The 23,985-nt window shown below is 43.4% G+C and overlaps 1 protein-coding gene across 1 annotated transcript in view; it reads right to left on the bottom strand.

Annotated features, from left to right (window-relative positions):
- The window catches only part of LOC126204380 (serine/threonine-protein phosphatase 6 regulatory ankyrin repeat subunit B-like), a 394,854-nt gene that overhangs the window by 137,672 nt on the left and 233,197 nt on the right, over positions 1-23,985 (bottom strand). The window contains exon 10 of the mRNA XM_049938752.1: positions 21,583-22,168. Within this exon, the coding sequence (XP_049794709.1) occupies positions 21,583-22,168 (586 nt within the window). The remainder of the gene's footprint in view (positions 1-21,582; positions 22,169-23,985) is intronic.

The following is a 23,985-nucleotide window of genomic DNA, read 5'->3' as shown; positions in this document are numbered from 1 at the left end:
TTTCTTACCCCCAATCCATATTCACCTACTACGTTTCCTTCTCTCCCTTTTCCTACTGACGAATTCCAGTCACCCATGACTATTAAATTTTCGTCTCCCTTCACTATCTGCATAATTTCTTTTATTTCTTCATACATTTATTCTATTTCTTCGTCATCTGCAGAGCTAGTTGGCATATAAACTTGTACTACTGTGGTAGGCATGGGCTTCGTATCTATCTTGGCCACAATAATGAGTTCACTATGCTGTTTGTAGTAGCTTACCCGCATTCCTATTTTCTTATTCATTATTATACCAACTCCTGCATTACCTCTGTTTGATTTTATATTTATAACCCTGTATTCAGCTGACCAGAAGTCTTGTTCCTCCTGCCACCGAACTTCACTTATTCCCACTATGTCTAACTTTAACCTACCCATTTCCCTTTTTAAATTTTCTAACCTACCTGTCCGATTAAGGGATCTGACATTCCACGCTCCGATCCGTAGAACGCCAGTTTTCTTTCTCCTAATAACGACGTCCTCTCGAGTAGTCCCCGCCCGGAGATCCGAATGGGGGACTATTTTACCTCCGGGATATTTTATCCAAGAGGACGCCATCATCATTTAACCACACAGTAAAGCTGCATGCCCTCAGGTAAAATTACGGATGTAGTATCCCCTTGCTTTCAGCCGTTCGCAGTACCAGCACAGCAAGGCCGTTTTGGTTAGTGTTACAAGGCCAGATCAATCAATCACCCAGACTGTTGCCCCTGCAACTGCTGAAAAGGCTGCTGCCCCTCTTCAGGAACCAAACGTTTGTCTGGCCTCTTGTCTTATTGTCTCCAAATCTTTCCTTGTTCCTCTTTTCCCCATTTCTTCCAGTTACTTACAGGAAAAACCTTTCAAATGTACAAATTCTATCGCGAGTACAGGGTGTGGCTCATCAGCACTCGTAATCGTGTGTTCGTAACGCGAAGAAAATTCTTAGACGTGCTTCAGATACGTGATGGATTGCCTGATAAAGACAATGCGCGCCTCCTGAAGTGTTTTGTTTCTTGTTCTCATATCACACTTGTGAATTGGTGACGGTCTCCATACATCTCCTTAATTGATAAAGAACCTCTTGGCAATTTCTGAGTGTCTGGGACGGCGATACAGTACTTATTTTGTATAATAGCACAAATTGCGATACAGTTGAGTCACTTAACGAAATACGGGTATCAAATTCCAGTAGAGATAGCTGATGAAGAACGCTGGAACAGATTACTACTTGGACGTTCTGAAGTTCTTTTTCTGTTCTTTTCCAAGTAAGGGTCATGAGATGTTTATCCGAAGAGCGAAATAGATTTGACACTATTCATGAGAACTACAGTGATTGTTGCGTCATGTCAACGCAGTTTCAGCAAATTAAAGATGGTAAGAAACTACTTAAAGGCGACTATAGATAGAGAAGACTGTCAAAATCGCCTATCTCGTTGATCGAATATGACACAGCTGCTAAATTTGAGTTCAGTGACACAACCAGTGAGTCTGCCAGTGTAGCCAGGCCTCTTCCAGTCAGTCAGTCTTGCTACATGATCCTTGAACTAAGTGTTGGCAGTTATTAAATTATCTAGATGGCGGATTCCTCTTTCGTTCCTTTCTCCCCAGCTGTGTTCTCTTACTATTTTTCCCTCTGTTCCTTTTCCTACTACTGAATTCAAGTCACCCATCTCAGTTAAAGTTTTATCTCTTTTAGATATCGGGATAATTGCTTTATCTTTTCATATATTCCGTCAATCTGTTCTTCTTCTGCGGAGTTGGTTGGCGTATAAAGTCGCACTAATGTAGTATCTGTTAGCTTTGTGTCTCTCTTCGTTACGATAATGCATTCATTACGCTGTTCGTAGCAGGGCGCCAGCATTCCCAATTTCTTATTCGTTACTACACATACTCCTACCTTATGGCTATCTCATTTTGTTTTTATAACCATTTTATGACCTCACCGAAACTCCTGTTCTTCACGATATTGCATTTTGCTGATTACCGCTATATTCAACTTCAATAATCCATTACCGTATTTAAATTTTCCGGAATTTCCAAAAGTAATGGACCTAACATCCAGTGATCCCAACGGAGGGCTATTTTACATCTGAAATATTTTACTGAGAGGATGCCATCATCATTTAACCGTACATGACGGCAGCATGGCCTTGCGAAGCAAGAGCTAATACTGCGCGAGACGGCGCAGTGGTTGGCATACTGGACTCGCATTCGAGAATCCGACGGTTTCGGTCTGCATAAGGCCATACTCATTTGGATTTTCCATGATTTTCTCCAATAGTTCCAGGCAACTGACGACATGGTTGATTCCTTTGAATGTCCACGGCCGGTTTCCTCCTCCATCTCTGAAACACTCAGCGCTGGCACTTTGCCTCTAATAAACTCTGTGCCGTCGGGACGTTGAAGGATAATCTTCCTTTCTTCCTCCCTTCTCTCCTTTCCTTGGGAAAAGATTACCACAAATGTTGTTTCCCCTTGCTTATGGCCTTTCGCAGTACTAGCACAGCAAAATCATGTTGAGTGAAGTTCCAAGGTCATATCAGTCAACCGTGCTGACAGTTGTGCCCCAGTTATCGAGAAGGCTGTAGCGACTTTCGGGGATCGCAAGTTAGTCTGGCCTCTCCACAGAATAGTCTCCGTTTTGGTTGCATATATAGAACGGCTTCCTATATCGTTGCAACTGGTTCGTTCATGAAAGTAATAGCATTCAATAACGCTTCATTTTTATTAATACTACCTCACAAATTACATAATTTTCTAAATGTATTTATAAGAAATTAGATAAAGTCAGTTTTGGTTGGGGGACCACCTTATCACCTCGGTACTAGTGTGCTGCTGTGGTTTAGCCAAAGGGACTAACCGAAACGGGTGTAACATCTAAGCTCGACGAGATTCTCAGTGGCATGTTTCATCTGCAACATGATCAAGGTGTCGCGTTATGCCTCGAGCGGTTCGCAGTCCTGGCATTTCCTGTAGCTACCGCTGAAGCAATGTATTAGGTTCTGCTTAGTGCCAATACGTTGACAGGAATTGTGGGTGAAAGGCTTATACCGTCAATTACACAAAGCGTGAAACTGACAGGTTGTGATTATCACCAGTTTCTAGTCGACAAAGTACGCGTTTTACTTGGTAACACAGATCGACAACCCTACTGCCGTCGTAACACCGAAGGTCCATTAACATCTCTGCCGACTGTCCTTAATCCGCTACATTACTGGGAACCTTTACTTACTTTACTTTTTCATGTCCGGAAACAGCAATTTGTTTGCCCAGTATTGGGCAATGTCCACTGCTTCTTCGTTAGCCAGTCATAGATCGTCGAGGGTGCATCTGTGGGGGCAGGCAGGGAATTGTAGGAGATATTCCATGTCCTGTCGAGTGCCGCGGTCGCATTTGTCGCCATTTTCGTCCAACAAAACCCATTTGATCAGATTAGATTTCACAGCAGCCACCCCAGTTCTGATGCGGTTAAGCATTCTCCAGGTTTTTCAATTACCAGAAACGCCGCTTGTTGGGTCCTCTCTTAGTGGATAGTAGATGGGGGCTCATCCAAGGTGCAACTTAGGAAACGGCGTCTGGATTTGAGTCTGCTGGGGCCACACTGTAGGCCAAATATTCAGTGACGGGCATCAAAGGTTTGTTTTAGCTTCTCGGTATGTTCATGGGCTTTCCTACGTGAGTCAGGGTTTGTGAAACCTGCGGCCCTGTAAAGATTTTCTATGGGGGTTGGTTTCATGCAGCCTGTCACTATCCTGCATGTTTCATTCAAGCTAATATTTAACTTTTTGCGTGGGCGGATCTGCACCATAGCGGGCAGGCATATTCGGCAGTTGAGAAGCACAAAGCTTGGGCTGAAGATCTGACCACGGTAGGTTTGGCACCCCATTTGCTATTGGACAGCTTTCTTATTAGGGAATTTCGTGCTTCTACTTTTTTGCGTGTTTTTTCGCAATGATGTTTGTATGTCAATTTTCTGTCCAGCACGACGCCAAGGTATGTGGGAGTATCTGTGTGTTCTAGTAATGTCCCAACCCAGGTAACATTGAGCCTGTACTTTGCCTGCCTCGAGTTCAGATGGAATGCATTCACTTGAGTTTTGGAGGGATCGGGTATTAGAGAATTCTTTTTGTAGTAGGCTGACATTATAGAAAGGTCGATTTCTAGTTTCTCCTCGATGGCTTCAAACCCCTTGCCTTGAACTGTTATTGCCAGGTCGTCCGCATATACAAAAGTTTTGGTTTTGTCTGGAGTTGGTTGGTCATTTGTATATATGTTGAATAGGATTGGCGCCAACACGCTCCCTTGGGCGAGCCCATTTTTCTGATTCCGCCATCGGCTCTTTTTCCCCTCAAGCAACTGGGAACCTTTAAATACGTATGCGGCTTCCACAGCTGACGTCGGCGAGCCGGCCGAAGTGGCCGTGCGGTTAAAGGCGCTGCAGTCTGGAACCGCAAGACCGCTACGGTCGCAGGTTCGAATCCTGCCTCGGGCATGGATGTTTGTGATGTCCTTAGGTTAGTTAGGTTTAACTAGTTCTAGGTTCTAGGGGACTAATGACCTCAGCAGTTGAGTCCCATAGTGCTCAGAGCCATTTGAACCATTTGACGACGGCGATCACACGTTACAAATGCCTGTTTCCCAAGCACGAGAGCAAAGTCGGAAGTAGTTTGGTGTGTTCACACGAGTTCGTCATTCTTTGACAAGGAAGGCTGTGGCATATGCATGAATGGATGGTGACAACATTGAACAGCTCTTGTACTATTTACAGAAAGATGGCTCCATAGGACAGAATCACTTGTATCGCCGGCCGAGGTGGCCGAGCGGTTCTAGGCGCTACAGTCTGGAACCGCACGACCGCTACGGTCGCAGGTTCGAATCCCGCCTCGGGCATGGATGTGTACGATGTCCTTAGGTTAGTTAGGTTTAAGTAGTTCTAAGTTCTAGGGGACTGCTGACCTCAGATGTTGTCCCATAGTGATCAGAGCCATTTGAAACATTTGAACCTTCACTTGTATCTTGTATCTGGACATTGTTTCCAGATATCTATCCGTAATACTTTTCTTCTGGTCGTGAGCAGGGCTACCTGCTCTAGCAGTATGGGACATCTTGAATACTCATCGAGACAGAGGTCGATCCGTGGCAGAGGCAGCTCTACACCAGTGTTACGCAGTGTAGGTCTTGCTCAGCTGGCGTGCCGATCGAGGGAGGAATGGCTGTCTGTAAAATGTAGACTGGCAATGGCAAGGAAAGCGTTTCTGAAGAAGAGAAATTTGTTAACATCGAGTATAGATCTAAGTGTCAGGAAGTCGTGTCTGAAAGTATTTGTATGGAGTGTAGCCATGTATGGAAGTGAAACATGGACGATAACTAGTTTGAACAAGAAGAGAATAGACGCTTTCGAAATGTGGTGCTACAGAAGAATGCTGAAGATTAGATGGGTAGATCACATAACTAATGAGGAGGTACTGATTAGAATTGGGGAGAAGAGGAGTTTGTGGCACAACTTGACTAGAAGAAGGGATCGGTTGGTAGGACATGTTCTGAGGCATCAAGGGATCACCAATTTAGTACGGGGGGGGGGGGGGCAGCGTGGAGGGTAAAAATCGTAGAGGGAGACCAAGAGATGAATACACTAAGGAGATTCAGAGGGATGTAGGCTGCAGTAAGTACTGGGCACAGAAGCTTGCACAGGATAGAGTAGCATGGAGAGCTGCATCAAACCAGTCTCAGGACTGAAGACCACACCAACAACAACACCTCCGTACGCGGCCCAACAAGTCCCATGGGGCACGCGCGATAGGAGGCAGAGGAGCAGTTCCACAGCCTACAATGTACACAGGCCCCGGAAATTTAGCCGAGCTGCGAGAAGACGGCGTCCCCATTTCACCAAAGCTGCCCGTATCTCGGCTATCTGAACACCTCTTTGAGATTTTCGTTACAGCTGTGTGGCTGAGAGGCGGAGAGGGCGAGCGGAGATTCGCCATTCTTCTGACTGGTTTGTTGCGTCTCACGACGACTTTTTCCTTTGCGAGCACCTCATCATCACAAAGTTTCTCTTAGAGCTAACATCCTCAACTGTTTGCTGAAAAGAGTCCACTCTCCGACTTTCCTGTTGGCTTTGTCCTTCACGGCACCGCCTACCGCCTGCTTTTTCCTAGCTGCCACCTCAGATCTCAAATTACGCTGTTGTCACAACAAGCAGTCGAGCTGTCTACCTCGCTCCGCCCATCACGGCGACAGGAAATGTCTTCAGCGTCTCTGTCTCGTTCGAAAACCACGGAAAAAATCTGAAATTCACGTATGCTGTCGAGTTCTGAAGCTTACATCTGAGGAATTCTGGTGGACTTTTCCTTACTTCAAAACATCATCATACGGTCAAAACTACTGAAGACGTAAAAATACTTTTCTTCCGTTGATTGTCAAAATATCACCTTCGGCAGCGGATCTTTCCAAAGTTCCGTATTGCAGTCTGTTTGCTGCATAAAATCTTCGCAAGACGATTTGTTTCTAACGTTTTGTCAGCCCTTAACTCATAACTTGTATTATATTAGCTTGGTGCATCAGTTCGTAGAGCTCATTGTTTTCTAAGTTGGTATACCGGCTGCTTCGGTTTATTCTTCGAGAGTCATTTTTATGCCTAGGCCAATACTGCTATTATTTTGTCATTTGGAGATAGTGGAGCTGGGGACACTAGAAAATGGAGTGCCAAATAGATAAATCGGAACACTACCGACATACTCTTCTGCTTAAAGTAGAAGAGTGACAGCAGGGGAAGCAGTCATTGGACAGAGCACGGCAAGAAAATGATTTTCTCGTATTAAGAGGAATGGTTTTGACGTAAGTGACTCTCCACGATCAGCGATACCTGGTGAAGATCGTTTAAACGCATTAATCGAGGATGATTCACTTCACTGTAACCGAGAACTGATAAATGTGATGAACTGTGATCATTCCACCATCGTGATACATTTACTTGCACTATAGATATTATAGACTATAAAGATAGAAAAATGATAAGGAACCTGTACAAAAACGAGACAGCAGTTATCCGTAGACGGACAAAACAAGAAGAGTTGCAGATACGGAAAGGTGTCCGACAAGGTTGCGCACTATCCCCTGTTATCTTTAACCTATACATTGAAGAGGCGCTGAAAAAAGTAAGGGAAAATTCATGGGCAACGAGTAGATATGATATGCCGATGATATAGCTGTCCTGGCTGAAAGTGAAGAAGATCTTGTAGTCCTACTGTATAGAATGGGTAAAGTTATGGGGGAAGAATATAATAGGAGAATTAATAAAGCAAAAACAAAAGTGCTGGCGTGCGACAAAAACGATCAAGCGAAAATCCAAGTTCATGTAGGCAATGAACTGCTTGAACAAGTTGATAAATTTACTTATCTGGGCAGTAATATTACCAGGGATGGAAGGAGCAAGGCAGAAGTGAGAAGTAGAATTACTCAAGCAAAGGCTGCTTTTAACAAGAAGAAAAACATCTTAACATCTAAGAGCATTAGCCTTGAAATCAGGAATGGGTGTGTGAAACATGGACTCGGGACAGAGGAAGACCAGAAGCTAAATTCTTTTGAAATGTGATGCTATAGACGCATTCTCAAAATAAAATGTATCGACAAGGTCACAAACGAAGTGGTTCTGGAAATAGCAGGTGAGAAGAGAAGCTTCTGGAGTTTCATTGTCAAAAGATGTGGGATGTAACACCTATAAAGAAACGAAGACGCACAGACTGGAGACAAGCTGCCATTGTAGCTGTTGCAAATCAATCCTTGGATTGACCACTACAGAAGAAGATAGATAGTTCAAATATGCCATGTGGGTACGGCATGTTCTAAGCCAAAAGCGTTGCGAAAGGTAATAATTGTGGCAACAGACTCTTCTTAACGTCACTTTGCAGTAAGCAATATTAGGTGTTCCTATCGGTTGCTGGATACGGAGAGTATTGTATGTCTTCACGTTTGGACGCAAAGTGCTCTTCTTTCATATTAATTCCTCTTGATGGTGTTTGCGCTGTGCCCAATTAATACCGTAATTATGCCTAGCCATAACGTGCAGTTCCTTCAGTTTCTCACGCTACATGCCGCTAGCAACCACTACGCCTGCGCGCTCCTGTCAGACTCCACTGCACAACAGCTCGCGCCAGACTCAACTGCATTTGCGCGGCCGCGCCCAGCGACTATGTTCCACACTTCAGATATAGTCTTTGACTGTCCACAATAGCAAATCGCCGTGACTAGACCAGCGAGTTTACTACATGGTATTACAAATTCTTCTTTAGACATTGCGTGCAATTTCCGTAAGAATGTACATTCAAAAGAAAATACACTCCTGGAAATTGAAATAAGAACACCGTGAATTCATTGTCCCAGGAAGGGGAAACTTTATTGACACATTCCTGGGGTCAGATACATCACATGATCACACTGACAGAACCACAGGCACATAGACACAGGCAACAGAGCATGCACAATGTCGGCACTAGTACAGTGTATATCCACCTTTCCAGCAATGCAGGCTGCTATTCTCCCATGGAGACGATCGTAGAGATGCTGGATGTAGTCCTGTGGAACGGCTTGCCATGCCATTTCCACCTGGCGCCTCAGTTGGACCAGCGTTCGTGCTGGACGTGCAGACCGCGTGAGACGACGCTTCATCCAGTCCCAAACATGCTCAGTGGGGGACAGATCCGGAGATCTTGCTGGCCAGGGTAGTTGACTTACACCTTCTAGAGCACGTTGGGTGGCACGGGATACATGCGGACGTGCACTGTCCTGTTGGAACAGCAAGTTCCCTTGCCGGTCTAGGAATGGTAGAACGATGGGTTCGATGACGGTTTGGATGTACCATGCACTATTCAGTGCCCCCTCGACGACCACCAGTGGTGTACGGCCAGTGTAGGAGATCGCTCCCCACACCATGATGCCGGGAGTTGGCCCTGTGTGCCTCGGTCGTATGCAGTCCTGATTGTGGCGCTCACCTGCACGGCGCCAAACACGCATACGACCATCATTGGCACCAAGGCAGAAATGATTCTCGTCGCTGAAGACGACACGTCTCCATTCGTCCCTCCATTCACGCCTGTCGCGACACCACTGGAGGCGGGCTGCACGATGTTGGGGCGTGAGCGGAACACGGCCTAACGGTGTGCGGGACCGTAGCCCAGCTTCATGGAGACAGTTGCGAATGGTCCTCGCCGATACCCCAGGAGCAACAGTGTCCCTAATTTGCTGGGAACTGGCGGTGCGGTCCCCTACGGCACTGCGTAGGATCCTACGGTCTTGGCGTGCATCCGTGCGTCGCTGCGGTCCGGTCCCAGGTCGACGGGCACGTGCACCTTCCGCCGACCACTGGCGACAACATCGATGTACTGTGGAGACCACACGCCCCACGTGTTGAGCAATTCGGCGGTACGTCCACCCGGCCTCCCGCATGCCCACTATACACCCTCGCTCAAAGTCCGTCAACTGCACATACGGTTCACGTCCACGCTGTCGCGGCATGCTACCAGTGTTAAAGACTGCGATGGAGCTCCGTATGCCACGGCAAACTGGCTGACACTGACGGCGGCGGTGCACAAATGCTGCGCAGCTAGCGCCATTCGACGGCCAACACCGCGGTTCCTGGTGTGTCCGCTGTGCCGTGCGTGTGGTCATTGCTTGTACAGCCCTCTCGCAGTGTCCGGAGCAAGTATGGTGGGTCTGACACACCGGTGTCAATGTGTTCTTTTTTCCATTTCCAGGAGTGTATATACAAAATATTGGAAAAATATATTACAGAGAACAATGACTCCATTACTCACAATTACAATTTTAATACTGCGAAGTTTTGTAATGTTAGACACTATGTTATTGTCTTTTTTTTAAAAAAAAGAGGGGTTCAGATTACATTCTTTTTACCTCGATTAATTGTGAGCCACCATTCGAAAGAAATGCGGTATCGTTATAATGCCGGAGGTCTCAATTTTTATTAACCGTAATAAACCCATACATTTTTCTGTTTCCATTTTCGATTTTTCCACAATCTTTCGTAGCAGTGAAAGAACACCTGTCCTAATTCAATAGCAATTTCATGCGTTACATCGTTACCAGTATTTGCACGATCGATTTGATTGCTCATTCAGTCTACTGCGAACAACAGTGTAGATGTCGTAAAAATACAGGGTGAAGCAAATAAAAGTGGCGGTGGAGCAGAGTGTCGGGGTACAAAGAAACACAAGAAAGGAAAGGAAATACAGTACTAACCTGACTATAGGAGATGTTGAAAGTGACCAGCATTCATCTCTTGGCAACATGCTGAAGGCGGATGGGGGCTGGAGTTCTGGAACTGCTACAGTTACATCCGAAATGTTCTTCTGCAGTTCTTGAAGACTGTGAGAGTTCCCACACAAAGTAATCGTATACTGACAGATCAGGTGACCTCCGAGAACAGCTAGGGCCGCGACCAGACTGACCTCTGCTAATGGTTGGGTAAATGTGCCCCAACCTTCGGCCAACGGTATGGGCAGCTACTGCGCAATATTAGAAGTAACTGTAGGTCTTTTCCTCCTCCGTTAATGTTGCAGCAAATGGATTCGAAATGTTGGCATCGTAACGTGCCGAACACAACGTCTGATGAAACAAGATGGACCAACCTTCCGATCATGCAATGTGTTTCGTGGACGTTACGTGGATTCTTCGCTGCCCAGAACAAATGATTGTGTGAGTTGACATAATCACTCAGATGAAATCAGTCTTCATCAGACAGAAGGGAAAGATCCATATGCAAGCCCTTCATTGTTAACTCTGTGAACAGCGACTCACAAAACTAGAGGTGCTCAGGAGCATCTGCTGGTTTTAATGCACGAACAATAGACACTAGGTAGGGACGCAATTGCAAGTCCAGGTGGAGTATTCGTGTGAACGATATGCCGGTCTCTTGCGACAGACGTCAGGTTGATTTTGTAGAAGATTTTCTGGTGAGCAGGCACGTTTCTAAATGTTTTTCGACTTGGTCCATAAGGACCCTGTGTGATGCCATTTTCGGACTAAGCGTTTCACGGCACACACTGCTGGCACTTTGAAACCATTAAACTTCTCAGCACACAACTGACCACGTCATTTCGACTTCACTGTCATGTAATTTTCCTACTGCTCCAATGAGCAGCCCGCACTACGCTCTGAACAGGTGTGGATCACGTGACGGGCGTACATGTGGTGTGCGCGTCACAGGGTGTGGTTATGTGCCTACGTATACGTCCTGTAGTATCCACTCGTCCAGGCCACTTTTGTTTGCCCCACCCTGTATAACTCTTCATAACGTGGAGAACGACCATATGTAGAAGTCATTGTTCCTGATCAATGATAAAGAATATCGTGTCTCTTAAAGTGATACTCTCTACGAAAAACTGTGTCCGAAATTTAGGTCTCAGAACTTCTGTATTGAAATAATTAATTTTTCTTGAATTCCCGGATCCACGATAAAGCGCTTCGGAAAAAAAGTGTGTTAACGTCGGCAAATTAACTTTCCCCTTACGATAACACAATGTGAATTCCGTTGTGTCACGAAGAGTAACCTCTGATGTGAAACGTTTTGCTTTACAAAATCCGCATTGCAAATTCATAAAACAACAGCTGCAACTGGCAAAATTAAGTGGCATTCCCTTCAGTGGATATTTAAATATCTCAGTCAATAAGATGGTTGCAGTATTATTATGGATGTCCACATTCCTATTACTTTCTCTACGCAAAAACTGCTAAGATCGACTAAGTGAAAAAATTTTTATAAAAGGCAGATAATATCTACACTTTACTCCTTCCGACACTGCTGTTCAAAATATGTCTGGTTTCCTTACAGACCATAATTTTACAGAAGTCTGAAATTGTCTTCACTTGTTAGATAAATGCTTTCATCTATATGCTAAATGACCATTCAGAACTGACACTTAATGAATTGTGGAAAGTCGTTTTGGCGAGATAGTTTTTCGGCGCGCTTTGATAAACGTCACTGCAACATTCCTCTGTAAAAATGAAAAGGAATTACAACATGGAACATCACAGACACTTATATGAACAATGGTCAACCATTGAACAAATACTTACTTACGGGGGAAGTACCTGGCTGTGGTAGGGCAGCAGTTGCTGCTTAATGCTGCACTTTGTTTCAGGTATCAAGACATGATCTCTGTACCGCATTGTGTACACGAAGACTGTTGCTGTGTAAAACACCAGCAAAATGCTCAGACATGTAGTTTTTTGAGCAAACACTCTGATACAAGACTATTTAAGCGGGAATAATCACGAATTTCTGGTATGGATCATTTTATTGACAGTCGAAAATTGTGTTACTGAAGTATGAAGAAAGGAACACAACTGCTTTGTCATACTGTGAGGAAAAATCGTACTATTGAGACCAGCTTTAGTGCGTTTCTACCCAGTAAGTCATTCCTTCGATATGGACAGTGGCTGTTTGTCTGTTTCCTCAGATTGAGTGAATTAAATAAACATACTTTTTATTTAATATGACTTGGAGATAGTATTTAGGAGTATGAAAAAGAAATCTGACTCTAGATGTGACGTGTACAACCAATTTACAGCAGACCAACATCCAACATTGCGCATTTCTGAGAGAGGAATACTTCAATTAATTTTTGTGCAGGTCTCAGACGCCCTAAACGAGGGAGCACACGTGTTCACAAAAGTAGTGGAAACTTAATTCAGACCACCGTGACAATGTGGTGTCACCGCCAGACACCACACTTGCTCGGTGGTAGCTTTAAATCGGCCGCGGTCCATTAGTACATGTCGGACCCGCGTGTCGCCACTGTCTGTGATCGTAGACCGAGCGCCACCACACGGCAGGTCTCGAAAGACGGACTAGCAGTCGCCCCAGTTGTACGACGACTTTGCTAGCGACTACACTGACGAAGCCTTTCTCTCATTTGCCGAGAGACAGTTGGAATAGCCTTCAGCTAAGTCCATGGCTACGACCTAGCAAGGCGCCATTAACCATTTCAAGATAGAGTCGCACTTGTATCATCAAAAATGCTGTATACAAATGATGGAATAAAGTTAAGTATTCTAGCAGCTACGTACTTTTCTTTATAGCATTCATCACGTATCCTGTTTCAGACCTAAACTAGCCTGCGTGAGTTGACGCGTGCCCTTTCGGCTTCCTCGCCTTGTGTCTCGACTGTCTTGTCTAGACACAACAGACAATGTTGTCGTTCACACGTTTCACACAGCCACATCACCACAATTTTTCCCTATATATATCCACCGTACCACCGTTAAATCCAATTCCTTATTAGCCTAGCGTCTTCATTTTATAAACGACGTTTTATTCCAGCTTTAACAATACCTTGTCATAACTTCTCTTCCATACGTCACAACACTTTGCACAAAGATTTTCTACAGACACTTCTTTCTATTTTTAGATATACAGGAACCGGACACAGTACTTTTTTGATTTTCATAGCGAATAATATCAAGACAGAATTGCGGATATGCAAGTTGATGTCAGACGATCAGCTAGTTAAATCGTCACCATCCAAGCAGCACGGTTAACTTACATTTTTTAGGAGGATTATTCGAAACTGTAGTGTAATTCGTATAAAAGAGACTACTGTAACCTATTCTAGGTCGCTGCTGCAATGTTTGGTATTTGTACCTGTAGGATGTGATATTAATAGGTTGGTATTCTGTAGGCGAAAGGGTAACTGTGAAGAGCATGCTTTTAAATGGAACTTTGGGAAGAAACACAATATTTGCAAAGAACCTAGTTCGATAAAAATAGACGAAACTATTGCTGGAGGTAAAGTAAGCAATGTTTCACCTGGGTGTTTGCTTTATCAGTGTGGAGACCTGTGGAAGTATGTAAGGAAGGCTATAGTCCATATGAGTGTACGAGGTGCATTCAAGTTCTAAGGCCTCCGATTTTTCTTCTAATTAACTATTTACCCGAAATCGATGAAACTGGCGTTATTTCTCGACGTAATCGCCCTGCAGACGTACACGTTTTTCACAACGCTGACGCCATGATTCCATGGCAGCGGCGAAGGCTTCTTTAGGATTCTGTTTTGACTACTGGAAAATCGCTGAGGCAATAGCAGCACGGCTAGTGAATGTGCGGCCACGGAGAGTGTCTTTCATTGTTGGAAAAAGCCAAAAGTCACTAGGAGCCATCTCAGGTGAGTAGGGAGCATGAGGAATCACTTCAAAGTTGTTATCACGAAGAAACTGTTGCGTAACGTTAGCTCGATGTGCAGGTGCGTTGTCTTGGTGAAACAGCACACACGCAGCCCTTCCCGGACGTTTTTGTTGCAGTGCAGGAAGGAATTTGTTCTTCAAAACGTTTTCGTAGGATGCACCTGTTACCGTAGTGCCCTTTGGAACGCAATGGGTAAGGATTACGCCCTCGCTGTCCCAGAACATGGACACCATCATTTCTTCAGCACTGGCGGTTACCCGAAATTTTTTTGGTGGCGGTGAATCTGTGTGCCTCCATTGAGCTGACTGGCGCTTTGTTTCTGGATTGAAAAATGGCATCCATGTCTCATCCATTGTCACAACCGACGAAAAGAAAGTCCCATTCATGCTGTCATTGCTTGGCAACATGCCACACAGGCAGCCGTGTGGTCGTCCGTCAGCATTCGTTGCACCCACCTGGATGACACTTTTCGCGTTTTCAGGTCGTCATGCAGGATTGTGTGCACAGAACCCACAGAAATGCCAGCTCTGGAGGCGATCTGTTCAACAGTCATTCGGCGATCCCCCAAAACAATTCTCTCCACTTTCTCGATCATGTCGTCAGACCGGCTTGTGCGAGCCCGAGGTTGTTTCGGTTTGTTGTCACACGATGTTCTGCCTTCATTAAACTGTCGCACCCACGAACGCACTTTTCACACATCCATAACTCCATCACCTCATGTCTCCTTCAACTGTCGATGAATTTCAATTGGTTTCACACCACACAAATTCAGAAAACGAATGATTGCACGCTGTTCAAGTTAGGAAAACGTCGCCATTTTAAGTATTTAAATCAGTTCTCATTCTCGCCGCTGGCGGTAAAATTCCATCTGCCGTACGGTGCTGCCATCTCTGGGACGTATTGACAATGAACGCGACCTCATTTTAAAACAATGCGCATGTTTCTATCTCTTTCCAGTCCGGAGAAAAAAAATCGGAGGCCTTAGAACTTGAATGCACCTCGTAATACGTACTGGCCCAGACGTGAAAGATATCAATCAAAATTGTTATGGGGCGCACTCCGGCCTGTATTATACATGGCTCTGGTGGTTTTTTGAACGTTTCTACGTCGATATCCGTACTCTGCAAACCACTGAAGTGAATGGTAGATGTTGTTTCTCATCATATTTCACAGTAGCCGCTCCCTCCACTTTATTCGCATAGTGACTGAGGGAAGTGTGACCATTCAGTGGCGTCTGTGCACACTGTGATAAGTCTGATCTTATGTCTCCTTTTCCTTAAAGTAACACCAGTTTCCCAGTAAAACCAGTTTCTGCAACATACAAGTATCCTTCCATGGGGTAGTGGTCGTCTATGTTAAGGCGTCTGCCACTTTCTATTTTTGAGCGTTTTGCGTGATACTTTACCATGGATCAGACCGATCTGTGACCATTTCTGCTCTCCTGTTTGCACACATTTGATGTCGCCTGTTAGTTGAATTTGTTAATTCAACACACAAGAAAAATATTCAATTATTGGTTATACAAGTTACTTGTAAGCGATCTTCTTCGTTGACTGACATACAACATAATCAGCAAGAGTCGCAACATACTTCCTTGTGGCACATTCACAGTTACCTCTACTTCTTCCAATCACCCAGCGTCCAAGGTAACATAATGTGTCCCCTCTACAAAATAATCCATAATCCAGTGGAGGTACTCACCACACTTGAACTCTTATTGGAATTGGCGAAATGCCGCTAGTAGTGAAGATAATGGGCACTACAACAGTAGTGTGTGGTATATGATGAGAACTTAAATCTGTCAGGACATCTGCCTAGTAAGCAGAAGACTAGGTTTCATATCCCAGTCTAGCACAAATTTTCCACTTTCCTCATTGTAATAAGTGACCAGCAACTGAAAAATTATTTCCCTTGTGTCTTGATATTTGAAAATATATCACTAGTTTTTAGCCCTTCAAAGAGGAATAGTGCTCATGCAAAGTAATCAAAATATCCACGGGTGTGCTGCCGGTCTACAGTGTCCAACAGGCACAATATTTCGGCGATTATACATGTCGCCATCATCAGGTGAACTGATGGACTGAGCTCCTGTGAACGTGCTGGCACGGAGATCTGTACGCTATGGCTGCTCAAGAGGAACCGGCAGTACACCCGTGGGTATTTTGATTATCAAATACGCCGGGAGAAACTCAAGAATCACCTCATGCAAAGTGTTTCGATTTCTGGCTGGATTACCTACAGTAATTCGTCATTCATTTTATACAGTTCTTGAGAGCGTTAGTGCAGCAGAGTGGCAGCTTGGTCAGTGTGGGCGCTGTCGGCAGAGTTTCTAAGAGGTGAGCTGCATGGCGGCCACTGCGGAACCTTCAGCGGCATGTCTCTGTCCTGAGGGAAATGCACTGAAGATCCACTGAAGGGAAATGTGGAAGAAAGGACAATCCGCTGCAGTACTCTGTGGAGAGTGAGTGGAGTTCCACAAGCCAAGTGCAAGTCTTAGCCAGGTGGTAGAGGATATAGGTTCCTTGTGCAAGGGCTTCACAAAGCATGATCATGTGATGGTAGTGGGTGGAGTGGGAAACAGTATTGATAGGGATCAGGGCTACAGCATTGAGTGTGACCTGGTGAAAACAGCCTCAGCAACGACCCATATCAATGTTGGGCTGGTGCCTGCTTTCGTGCGGCATGATCAGCCCCAGTTGAACAGCTCTGTCAGAAGGGTAAATATGGTGTTGGGCAGACACTCTGTCAGACATTGGATTGATTCCTGTCGAGGCTATTGATGGGATTTCACAAGGCATGGCCTACATCTCAATGGGAAAGGGCAGGGTAAACTGGCAGGGTTGTTAGCGAAATCCATAAGGGAGGATACTAGTACTCATGGATGTACCTCTTTTTAAGGCTAATATCAGTGTCCAATGAGAAGTTCAAGCATGCAGGTGCTAAAGCTGTCCAAAACTCACAAAATTCTCACAACAGGAAAGTAAATAATAATTTTACCATATTTAACCAAAACATTGGAGAATTAAAGAAAAAAGTAGATTCTCAGAAAAGTAAAGTAAAAAATAATGTTACCATTTTTCACCAAAATATTCCGGGATTGAAGAAAAAAGTAGATGAGCTCCTGGTTTGTTTAGATGACATTGAATCTAATAATGTAATAGATATACTATGCCTGTCTGAGCATCACATTGTGTCTGACATATAAAAGGTAAATATCAGTGGTTTTAAACTAGCTGCACATATTAGTAGAGAGAATAAGGTGGGAGGAGGATTTGCCATATATGTCAAAAGTTATCACTGTGTAGAAAGCTTAGATACAAAAAAGTTTTGTCTAGAGCAACATATAGAAGCATGTCCCTGTCAACTTAAACTGAAGGAGGGCTCTTTTATAATTGTGACAGTATATAGGTCCCCTTCAGGAAACTTTCATTCATTCCTAGAAAACTTGGATGCCTTGTTGTGCTATCTGTAAGATAGGGGAAAGCTAATTATTATTTGTGGGGACTTCTATGTTGATTCATTGAAAGAGTGTAATAGCAAGAATGACCTGGAAGTGTTGCTCGTTTCTTTCAATTTGACATCTGTCATTAATTTTCCTACTTGGGTAGTAAAGGACAGATAGATAACACTTTTATAGACCAAGATAGGTTTAAAAACATAAATTCTTGTCCTGTTGAGAATGGGCTTTCTGATCATGATGCTCAGCTAGTTACAGTATATGACATAGTTCCATTCAGTAATTCAAAACTACCCTCCAAAGTTGTGCATTCACACCTTTGTAAAAATAAAGTTTTAACAAAATGTCAGTTTGGTTTCCAGAAGGGTTTTTCAACGGAAAATGCTATATATACTTTCACTAATGAAAAATTAGATGCTCTGAGTAAGCGGAAGTCACCCATTGGCATTTTGTGTGATCTATCAAAGGCTTTTGATTGTGTAAATCATGGAATACTTCTAGATAAGCTCAAGTATGTGGTATGAATGGGATAGTGCTCAAATGGTTTAAATCATACCTAACTAGTAGAATACAGAAAGTTGAAATAAAGAGTTCACATAATCTGCAAAAAACTGTGATTTCTGAAACTGGGGAACAATCAAGAATGGGGTGCCGCAAGGTTCGGTCTTGGGTCCTCTGCTGTTATTAATATATATTAATGACTTGCCATTCTATATTCACGAAGATGCAATGCTGGTACTCTTTGCTGATGATACAAGTATAGCTATCACACCCGACAGACAAGAATTAACTGGTGAAATTGTAAACGATGTTTTTCAGAAAATCATTTAGTGGTTCTCTGCAAATGGGCTCTCATTAAACTTTGACAAAACACAGTATATACATTTCCACACAGTAAATGGAATGACCCCATTAATAAATATAGACTTCGATCAGAAATCGGTAGCTAAGGTAGAATATTCAAAATTTCTAGGTGTATGCATTGATGAGGGGTTGAACTGGAAAAACACACTGAGGATCTGCTGAAACATTTGAGTTCAGCTGCTTATGCTATTAGGGTCACTGCAAATTTTGGCGATATACATCTGAGTAAATTCGCTTACCATGCCTATTTTCATTCTCTGCTTTCGTATGACATCATATTCTGGGGTAACTCATCATTGAGTAAAAGAGTGTTCATTGCACAAAAGCGTGTAATCAGAATAATTGCTGGAGCTCATCCAAGATCATCCTGCAGACACTTATTTAAAGAGCTAGAAATCTTCACTGTAGCCTCACAATATATATATATATATATATATATATATATATATATATATATATATATATATATATATTCACTTCTGAAATTTGTTAGTAACAATCCGAACAAATTCAAAAGTAATAGCAGTGTACATGGCTACAACACTAGGAGAAAGGACGATCTTCACTACTCAAGGTTAAATCTAACTTTGGCTCAGAAGGGGGTAAATTATGCTGCCACAAAAGTCTTTGGTCACTTACCTAATAGCATCGAAAGTCTGACAGATAGCCATATAGCATTTAAAAGGAAATTAAAAGAATTTCTTAATGGCAACTCCTTCTACTCATTAGATGAATTTTTGGATATAGTGGGTAATTTCCCAACCTCCACAAAAAAATTGAGTGTCATGTAATATTTTGTCTAATGTAATATCTTGTACAGACACCTTTTATTAACCTGACACGTTCCACATCATTACGAACTGTCGTATTCCTGATTTATGGAACAAGTACTAATCTAATCTAATCTAACGCCTGATACATGGTGGTACGTCTTCTAACTGCAGCATTACAGCTGTGTGAGAACTGTACGATTTCAGGTTGTTCTAAGATTGTTTTTAAATAGGGATAAACCAATAACGCGATTTCAAATATGCAGATAACTTGGTGTGCATATTGCAACTGCCACGATATTGTAAGTAAACACAATAACTAGGAAACACATTTACTGATGACACATGAGTAAATTCAGTTTGGGTTCAGAACTAACGTCATGTGGCTATTGATAATGGTTTCACACTGTAAGTACAGACACAAGTTACTACACAGGAGACACAGAAGTAATTTCCTTGTTGGATCTGTCATGAAGACGCATTCAAACTATAGATCAGTAGTGTGAAATCTGCAGTAGTTTCACTTGGCACAAACCATGATCCTGTGAACTATTTTTCTGTAATCAGATGTGGTAATAGAAGATTTTCCGATTTTTGTTGTTTTCACAGTTTTCGTGGATTAGTTTTTACTAGGGTGTGATGAAAAGTAACACCTTCGAATTTTTTTATTTGAAAACTCTTGTACCATTTAAATAAACCAAATTTTATTACCGCTGTACATCTTTACTCTTCATGTATGCATATTTATTTTGCTACACATTTACTCTAGCGACGAAGAGATTACTGACAATGGGAGAACATTTTTTGATACTGTCACTATAGAATGTTTGTTGAAGAAGCCTCATCCTGCCGCCTTTCCAACAATATCAAAGTCATAGTGAAGTCCTCGAAAGTGTTCTTTAACTTTTCGTCCACATGGGAGCAGGATGGGGCAAAGTATGGAATGTATGGAGGATGATTGAAGACCGTCAAGTCGAGGCGTCGGATAGTTGCAGAGATGCAGCGCTCTTGTGTGGTATAGCACTGTCATGCAGAAGGAGAGATGCTCCGTGTGTGGACAGTTTGTGAGAATATCGCTGGACACTGAGATAGTTATGTCACACCAAGCCATGTCACATGCTTCAGTGTAGAGTCCTCTACTGGCAGCGAGCAGTAGCCTGTGTGAGTGGAGTGGGACAGTCGGCTGAGTAACATGCATGACATGTAACACGTCAGCCAATCTAGAAAACCACATAAAGCTTTCTCAAGTGTTTTCAGTATGACCTCGTAGATATCTTTCATTGTCACTCTTGTTGTGATGACACTTCCGTACTTACAAGTAAGGGATGTGTTGATCTTACAGGATAATGTACTCAGGATAACATGAGTCACTCGAGAGAACTACCGATCAAAAACCCATTTTAGAATCAGATGAAGTAATGTAATAAGCAGTTTGCTCCATTTTCTAATTTTTCGTTGTTGTTACAGATGAGGATATGAACTGTGCAGCATTTGCAAACAATTTGTGTTCTACATATTTAAATATTGCAGAGTATATTGAGCCTATTTCGGATATCATGCTAATTCTTATTGTGTGCAAAATTGTCTATGTTTCCAAAACGAGTTATAGAATGTGTCAGCAGTTAAGCTATGACCTGTCACTGGTGGAAAGAAAGTGTTCTAGAATGGAACACATGTTTCCAAACGAACTAAGTGTCTTTAATCTGTCAACAATTTCACCTATCTTCAGAAGCGAACCTTGTGATAGTTGCCAATAGCTACTATTTCAACAAGTTTTTTTAATTTTAACGGTTTTATTATAAAATTATTCTTAATTTCATTTCATTTACTAAGTGTTGGTGTGTAGTAGAGTGACAGGTACACTAGTATGTGCAGTACTGAAGAGATTTTCTCATCTGCAGTACTTCTGAATTTCAGTCTAATATTTGTTCCTAGGTCGATGACCAGGTTGCACCTTGGAAAATGTTTTCACATTTGAGAGAAGTTTAATCTCCCAGTATTTTTATAATTTTGGAAAAATTGGGCAGCACATTAAAACTGTATACCATGATTTAAAATTGAAATAACTAGACATCTTTTGGAGGGCTCACTAGAAGCAAAAACCATACGAGTGTACAGAGATACAGTGCTCTCCCTGAAGTTGGAGTACAGAAACAGTGAATGACAACAGGTTTAAATTTATCATATTCTTTATTTTAATAATGAAGGAAAGTCTTGGAGTCGGGCTCTTTTCGTTTTACTCCAAGAATGTCTGTCGGACTACTAGCTTCACCTTAGCATGTCTATCAGCTGCTGGTGGTTTTTCTGCGTGGCGAGGTCCAGTGGGGTTTTCCCCTCGTTATTCCTGGCCCAGCGGTCGGCCCCTGCCTCGAGCAGTGCAGAAGCCACCTCTGTGTGGCCGTTCAGAGCCACCTCGTGTAGCGGCGTTCGCCCCCACTGATTCCTGGCGCTGTGGTAAGGCGTGGAGGCCAGTAGCAGCCGCACCACCGCCGCGTGTCCTTTCTCTGCAGCCAAGAGCAAGGGCGTGCTCTGCGTTTTGTTCCTGGCATCAACCTCCGCCCCTGCCTCCAGCAGATACCGCGCCACAGCCTCGTGGCCACTGTATGCAGCCCTGTGCAGAGGCGTCTCCTGCCAGCCGCTGGTCCTGATGTCCACGTCTGCTCCACCCTCCACCAGGCACCTCACTGCCTTCTCGTGCCCCTTGTCTGCAGCCCAGTGCAGGGTGGTCCACCTGCTCTCGGCCTCATCCCTCGCCCCCACGTCCGCACCAGCTGCCAGCAGCGTCTGCAGCTCAGTAACTGCACCCCCTTTCGCTGCCTGAATCAGCCTGCTATTCTTCTCCTTTTCAGGAAGGCTCCTGTCAAACAACGGCAATTTGTCACATTTCTTTATCCAAGTAGATAATTACGATTAAGAATACTGCAGAAGAACCTGAGATGAAACCAGTTCCAAAAGTATATCTGTCCAACAACCACAAATTAATACGCAATTTTCTCCATTTATGTCACGAAACAGCGGGACAGTCTCCTTTTACTAAAGTACAGACGTACAGTGACATGATACTCCCAAAGTCTTCATCAGTTAAAAACTCCTACATTCCGTCTCATTTAGTCAGCTTACTTTGTCACATTGATACCTGACATTTAATCTTAGAATGCTGTTGCTTAGCAGCAATAGCCCGCCACCGAAAAAGAAGCCCTATTAAGGTATAATACTTCTTCATGTGCAATAGCTCCCGTTGTAATACAGCCAAAATGTGGCACATAAACTTCTCACACCTTCAGGCATGTAAATAAAGTTTTCCGTCATGACAATCCATTCATTTACAAATTTGACGAAAGATCCTTGTCAAACAGAGCAAGCTAATATTTAACAGGAAACAATTTGATCGAAATATTTCGGATAGAAATGGCTCTAGCTTAACTACTTTATCCATAAACACAAACATATTTGTAACTCTTCAGGCATTCCCGGCGAGATCTTGACATGTGGAATAATCGGGTCTACTGCCGGATGTTTGTGTCGCTCTGGCACAATATTTCGGCCACGTAACTCGTTGCCTTCTTCAGGTGCTACCTGAGACTGAGACAGGTAGCACCTGAAGAAGGCAACGCGTTACGTGGCCAAAATATTGTGCCAGAGCGGCACAAACATCCGGCAGTAGACCCGATTATTCCATATGTCACAAACATATTTGTTAGCATATACACGTGTACAAACTTTCTGAGGAGACACACACACACATACAGAAACACACACATTTCCAGCTTAAGTTCTTGTGGCTGCAATTTGTCTAAAGGCAACAGCAAATACTTCAGGTTTTGAAATTATATTTATGATTCATGTGCTTGTCTAGATTACTGTATGCAGTGGGCGGAATATGGGGAAATGTTGATGGAGAATATGAAAGACCTTAAAGAGAGTGCGGATCTGAGTGTGAATCATGCTGTATTAGTGCATAATATTGAATGGGCAGCGGAAGACTCAAACCCACAAAACACGCCCTTATAGGCCTCTGCCCCCGGTCAGGTGGGATGAATAACGTGAGACGGCAGCTAATGAGGGGAGAGAAACACTCAAAACCTACTAGCGACAAGCTGTGGAAGAGAATTTTCTGTACTTTAATCCAGTCAAGGGCGCAGAGTCCATACAAAAATAAAAATAGGGGAAGCTGCCGATATTGGTGTAATAGCTCACCTCCTCAGTGCTCCATGACTATCGTTTGGCATAAAATATAGAGAATAAGATATATTAAAACGGCAGTAGGAGTGCTACTGGCAACATAGCGGACGAGAACAGGAAAAAGCGAGCTCATGATGAGTGTCAGATGGAACACCTACTAAATGATATTTTTTCCCTGTGGGAAATGACGCGAGCAATGGCACCCAGCAAGACTATGGTACCAGGACCGAGTAACATTCTCTATTGATTGCTTCAATGCATGTCGGAGAAGGGATGAATTCATTTATTGAATATTTTAAATAAAGTGTGGACCAACCAAATCTTCAGTCCAGAAATGACGACTGCTCGGATCGTAACATAAAATGAGCGTAGGGCGTGCTGAAGCAGATTATATTTTGCGAAGGGGCAACTTATTTCTATTTTGTCTACAACTGACATGTTGAGACCGTGGCTGTGTACAATTAATGTAGGTTAATTCTCACAGAGAAGAAA

Source organism: Schistocerca nitens, chromosome 9 (genome assembly GCF_023898315.1).
Source record: "Schistocerca nitens isolate TAMUIC-IGC-003100 chromosome 9, iqSchNite1.1, whole genome shotgun sequence".
Taxonomy (NCBI): Eukaryota; Metazoa; Arthropoda; class Insecta; order Orthoptera; family Acrididae; genus Schistocerca; species Schistocerca nitens.
Note: the sequence above shows the minus strand (reverse complement) of the source record. Positions and strands in the feature narration are given on the sequence as shown.